Here is a 6,000-nt window from a genome sequence, read left to right on the forward strand (position 1 = left end):
ACCTGTTGCACAGAACCAGGAGGAGGCCATTCTGCCCCTGGAGCCTGTTACGTTGGAACAGGAGGAGGCAATTCAGCCCCTCGAGGAAATGATTTTAAATAAGACGAGGTCATTCAACCCCTCGAGCGTGTTACACATCAGAAGCAGACTTCAGGAGGACATAGACAGATTGTTGAAATGGGCACACACAAGGCAGATGCAATTTTACACGGATAAGTGTGAAGTGATGCACTTTGGGTGGAACAACATGGAGAGACAGGATAATCTAAATGGTATTTTGAGGGAGGAGGAAGAACAGAGGGACCTGGGGGCGCATATTCACAAATCTTTGAAGGTGACAGGGCAAGTTGGTAATGCGGTGAAGAAAGCGCCTGGGATAATTGGTTTAATAAATAGGGACATTGAATACAAAAACAAGGAAGCCAAGCTAAACCTTTACAAATCACTGGTTAGGCCCCAGCTGGAGTATTGTTTTCAATTCTGGGTATCACACTTTAGGAAAGATGTCAAGGCCTTGAAAAGGGTGCACAGGAGATTTACCAGAATTATACCAGGGGTGAGGGACTTCAGTTGTGTGGAGAGATTGGAGAAGCTGGGATTGTTCTCTTCAGACCAGAGAAGGTTACGGGGAGATCGAATAGAGGTGGTCAAAATTATGAGGGGTGTTGACAGAGCAAATAGGGAGAAACTGTTTCCTTTGGCAACTTGGTCAGTGACCAGAGAGCATAGATTTAAAATAATTTCAAACGAACTCGAGGGGAAATGAGGAGAAATCCTTTCACAGAGATATTTTTGAAGATCTGGAACGCACTTGCTTAAAGGAACTTGCAAAAGGTAATTGGACATGTACTTGAAGAGGATTAGTTTTCAGGGTGATAGGGATAAAAGTGTCAGTAATAGTGTTATTAATAAACACTGTACATTATTATTAGTATCAGCAATAGTGTTCTTAATAAACATTGGGGATTTACATTGATTCCTGTTATTTCGCTGTCTCTGATCCCCAGCAAATGGGATATCGGTCTGAGAGATTCTTGCACCAAGGATCTCTCCTCCGCTCTCAGTACAAAGCGGTCACTGACGGATCTGAACCTGGGTATTAATGAACTGGGAGATTCAGGAGTGAAACTATTGTTTGCTGCTCTGAAGAACCCAAACTGTAAAATACAGAAACTGCAGTAAGTATCAGACTGTTTGAGATTGTGTTTGTAATAACTGGATGACTAACACTGTACATTATAATTAATATCAGTAATAGTGTTATTAATAATCAGTGTATATTGTTATTAGCATCAGTAATAGTGTTATTAAACAGTGTACTTTATTATTAGTATCAGTAAGAGTGTTATTAATAAGCATTGCATATCATTATTAGTATCAGTAATGGTGTTATTAATAAATTCTGTTCATTATTATCAGTATCAGTAATAGTGCTACTAATAAACTACGTTATTGATAGTATCCATAACAGTGTTATTAATAAACACTGTACATTATTATTAGGATCAGTAATAATGCCACTAATAATCGACATTATTATTAGTATCAGTTATAGTGTTATTAATAAACACTGTACATTAATATTAATATCAGTCATAGTGTTATTAATAAACAGTTTATATAATTATTAGTATCAGTAATAGTGTTATTAAACAGTGTACATTATTATTAGTATCAGAAATAGTGTTATTAATGACCTCTGTACATACATATCAGTATCACTAATAGTGCTACTAATAATCGACATTATTAATATGATCAATAATAGTGTTATTAATATACATTATAATTGATATCAGTAATAGTGTTCTCAATGAACACTGTACATTATTATTAGCATCAATACGTGTTATTAAAAAACAGTGTACATTATTAGTATCAGTAACAGTTTTATTATTAAACACTGTACAGTATTATTAGTATCAGTAATAGTGTTATAAATAAACACTGTACATTATTATTAGTATCAGTAATCGTGTTATTAATAAACACTGTACATTATTATTAGTATCAGTAATAGTGTTATTAATAAACACTGGGGATTTACCCTGATTCCTGTGATTTCTGTCTCTCTGATCCTCAGTCTGGATGATGTCGGTCTCACAGATTCTTGCACCGAAGATCTTGTCTCCGCTCTCAGGACAAACCGGTCACTGACGGGTCTGTCCCTGGGATTAAACTCCTTCACAGACCGATCTGTCCCCGCTCTCCGCTCCCTCATACTGACCCGCAGGAGTCTGGAGCGGATCGGGTGAGTGTTTGTGTTAATGTTTAATGTAATAAATAAAATATCACTGGGATTCAGGCCCTTTTATGGGTAATATTTGTCTGTAATTATTATTGAAATATTAACCCCAGTCTCCCTGTTATTTACACTGTTGTTCAATCTGTTTATTTCCTGTTTAATCTTTAATCTGTTTCAGGTTGAGGGAGAATCAGTTCAGTTCAAACGGAAGGAGACACCTGGAGTCACTGCGGGAATCCAGACCCGGACGAAGTGTGGAACATTTCAATTTATAACCATTCCTGGTCTCATGATATTAACATTTCAATTTATAACCATTCCCGGTCTCATTATATGAACATTTCAATTTCGAACCATTCCTGGTCTCATCATATGAACACTTCAATTTACAACCATTCCTGGTCTCATTATATGAACATTACAATTTATAACCATTCCTGGTCTCATTATATGAACATTTCAATTTATAACCATTCCCGGTCTCATTATATGAACATTTCAATTTATAACCATTCCCGGTCTCATGATATGAACATTTCAATTTATAACCATTCCTGGTCTCATTATATGAACACTTCAATTTATAACCATTCCCGGTTTCATTATATGAACATTTCAATTTATAACCATTCATGGTCTCATTATATGAACATTTCAATTTATAACCATTCCTGGTCTCATTATATGAACATTTCAATTTATAACCATTCCTGGTCTCATTATATGAACATTTCAATTTATAACCATTACTGGTCTCATGATATGAACATTTCAATTTATAACCATTCCTGGTCTCATTATATGAACATTTCAATTTATAACCATTCCTGGTCTCATTATATGAACATTTCAATTTATAACCATTCCTGGTCTCATTATATGAACATTTCAATTTATAACCATTCCTGGTCTCATTATATGAACATTTCAATTTATAACCATTCCTGGTCTCATTATATGAACATTTCAATTTATAACCATTCCTGGTCTCATTTTATGAACATTTCAATTTATAACCATTCCTGGTCTCATTATATGAACATTTCAATTTATAACCATTCCTGGTCTCATTATATGAACATTTCAATTTATAACCATTCCCGGTCTCATTATATGAACATTTCAATTTATAACCATTCCTGATCTCATTATATGAACATTTCAATTTATAACCATTCCTGGTCTCATTATATGAACATTTCAATTTATAACCATTCCTGGTCTCATTATATGAACACTTCAATTTATAACCATTCCCGGTCTCATTATATGAACATTTCAATTTATAACCATTCCCGGTCTCATTATATGAACACTTCAATTCATTACCATTCCTGGTCTCATTATATGAACATTACAATTTATAACCATTCCTGGTCTCATTATATGAACATTTCAATTTATAACCATTCCTGGTCTCATTATATGAACATTTCAATTTATAACCATTACTGGTCTCATTATATGAACATTTCAATTTATAACCATTCCTGGTCTCATTATATGAACATTTCAATTTATAACCATTCCTGGTCTCATTATATGAACATTTCAATTTATAACCATTCCTGGTCTCATTATATGAACATTTCAATTTATAACCATTCCTGGTCTCATTATATGATCATTTCAATTTATAACCATTCCTGATCTCATTATATGAACATTTCAATTTATAACCATTCCTGGTCTCATTATATGAACATTTCAATTTATAACCATTCCTGGTCTCATTATATGAACATTTCAATTTATAACCATTCCTGGTCTCATTATATGATCATTTCAATTTATAACCATTCCTGGTCTCATTATATGAACATTTCAATTTATAACCATTCCTGGTCTAATTAATTGAACATTTCAATTTATAACCATTCCTGGTCTCATTATATGAACATTTCAATTTATAACCATTCCTGGTCTCATTATATGAACATTTCAATTTATAACCATTCCCGGTCTCATTATATGAACATTTCAATTTATAACCATTCCTGGTCTCATTATGTGAACATTTTTGGCCGATTCTCTGTCCCTCCCCTTTAACCGGCCGCGCTCCAGGTGAAAATCCGAACGGCCCTTTAACGGTTTCCAGCTCGAGCTGAGCGAGCGTCGTCTCCCATTGTGACGTCAGAGACCCAGCGACAGGGTCACGAGACTCAGTCACCCGGTCCCACAGCGCTGATTCTGCCGGATATCCGGGACTGGATGGTCCCCAATGGGGCACTGGGTCAATGGACAGACAGGAAGGGCCCAGGGTGGGGCTCAGTCTGGGCTGCAGTGGGGCACTGGGTCAATGTACAGACAGGAAGGGCCCGGGGTGGGGCTCAGTCTGGGCTGCAGTGGGGCACTGGGTCAATGTACAGACAGGAAGGGCCCAGGGTGGGGCTCAGTCTGGGCTGCAGTGGGACACTGGGTCAATGTACAGACAGGAAGGGCCCAGGGTGGGGCTCAGTCTGGGCTGCAGTGGGGCACTGGGTCAATGTACAGACAGGAAGGGCCCAGAGTGGGGCTCAGTCTGGGCTGCAGTGGGACACTGGGTCAATGTACAGACAGGAAGGGCCCAGGGTGGGGCTCAGTCTGGGCTGCAGTGGGACACTGGGTCAATGTACAGACAGGAAGGGCCCAGGGTGGAGCTCAGTCTGGGCTGCAGTGGGACACTGGGTCAGTGTACAGACAGGAAGGGCCCAGGGTGGGGCTCAGTCTGGGCTGCAGTGGGACACTGGGTCAATGTACAGACAGGAAGGGCCCAGGGTGGGGCTCAGTCTGGGCTGCAGTGGGACACTGGGTCAATGTACAGACAGGAAGGGCCCGGGGTGGGGCTCAGTCTGGGCTGCAGTGGGACACTGGGTCAATGTACAGACAGGAAGGGCCCAGGGTGGGGCTCAGTCTGGGCTGCAGTGGGACACTGGGTCAATGTACAGACAGGAAGGGCCCAGGGTGGGGCTCAGTCTGGGCTGCAGTGGGACACTGGGTCAATGTACAGACAGGAAGGGCCCAGGGTGGGGCTCAGTCTGGGCTGCAGTGGGACACTGGGTCAATGTACAGACAGGAAGGGCCCAGGGTGGGGCTCAGTCTGGGCTGCAGTGGGACACTGGGTCAATGTACAGACAGGAAGGGCCCAGGGTGGGGCTCAGTCTGGGCTGCAGTGGGACACTGGGTCAATGTACAGACAGGAAGGGCCCAGGGTGGGGCTCAGTCTGGGCTGCAGTGGGACACTGGGTCAATGTACAGACAGGAAGGGCCCAGGGTGGGGCTCAGTCTGGGCTGCAGTGGGACACTGGGTCAATGTACAGACAGGAAGGGCCCAGGGTGGGGCTCAGTCTGGGCTGCAGTGGGACACTGGGTCAATGTACAGACAGGAAGGGCCCAGGGTGGGGCTCAGTCTGGGCTGCAGTGGGACACTGGGTCAATGTACAGACAGGAAGGGCCCAGGGTGGTGCTCAGTCTGGGCTGCAGTGGGACACTGGGTCAATGTACAGACAGGAAGGGCCCAGGGTGGAGCTCAGTCTGGGCTGCAGTGGGACACTGGGTCAATGTACAGACAGGAAGGGCCCAGGGTGGGGCTCAGTCTGGGCTGCAGTGGGACACTGGGTCAATGTACAGACAGGAAGGGCCCAGGGTGGGGCTCAGTCTGGGCTGTAGTGGGACACTGGGTCAATGTACAGACAGGAAGGGCCCAGGGTGGGGCTCAGTCTGGGCTGCAGTGGGACACTGGGTCAATGGACAGACAGGAAGGGCCCAGGGTGGGG

General features: G+C 42.0%; 1 protein-coding gene across 1 annotated transcript in view; it reads left to right on the forward strand.

The window, feature by feature from the left end:
* LOC137313365 (NACHT, LRR and PYD domains-containing protein 3-like) overlaps window positions 1-2,593 on the forward strand; it is a 47,522-nt gene extending 44,929 nt beyond the window's left edge. The window contains exons 12-14 of the mRNA XM_067979491.1: window positions 1,008-1,178; window positions 2,084-2,251; window positions 2,424-2,593. Coding sequence (XP_067835592.1) covers window positions 1,008-1,178; window positions 2,084-2,251; window positions 2,424-2,520 — 436 coding nt within the window. The 3' untranslated portion in view covers window positions 2,521-2,593. The remainder of the gene's footprint in view (window positions 1-1,007; window positions 1,179-2,083; window positions 2,252-2,423) is intronic.
* The last annotated feature ends 3,407 nt before the right edge of the window (window positions 2,594-6,000 follow it).

Source organism: Heptranchias perlo, unplaced genomic scaffold (assembly GCF_035084215.1).
Source record: "Heptranchias perlo isolate sHepPer1 unplaced genomic scaffold, sHepPer1.hap1 HAP1_SCAFFOLD_47, whole genome shotgun sequence".
Classification (NCBI taxonomy): Eukaryota; Metazoa; Chordata; class Chondrichthyes; order Hexanchiformes; family Hexanchidae; genus Heptranchias; species Heptranchias perlo.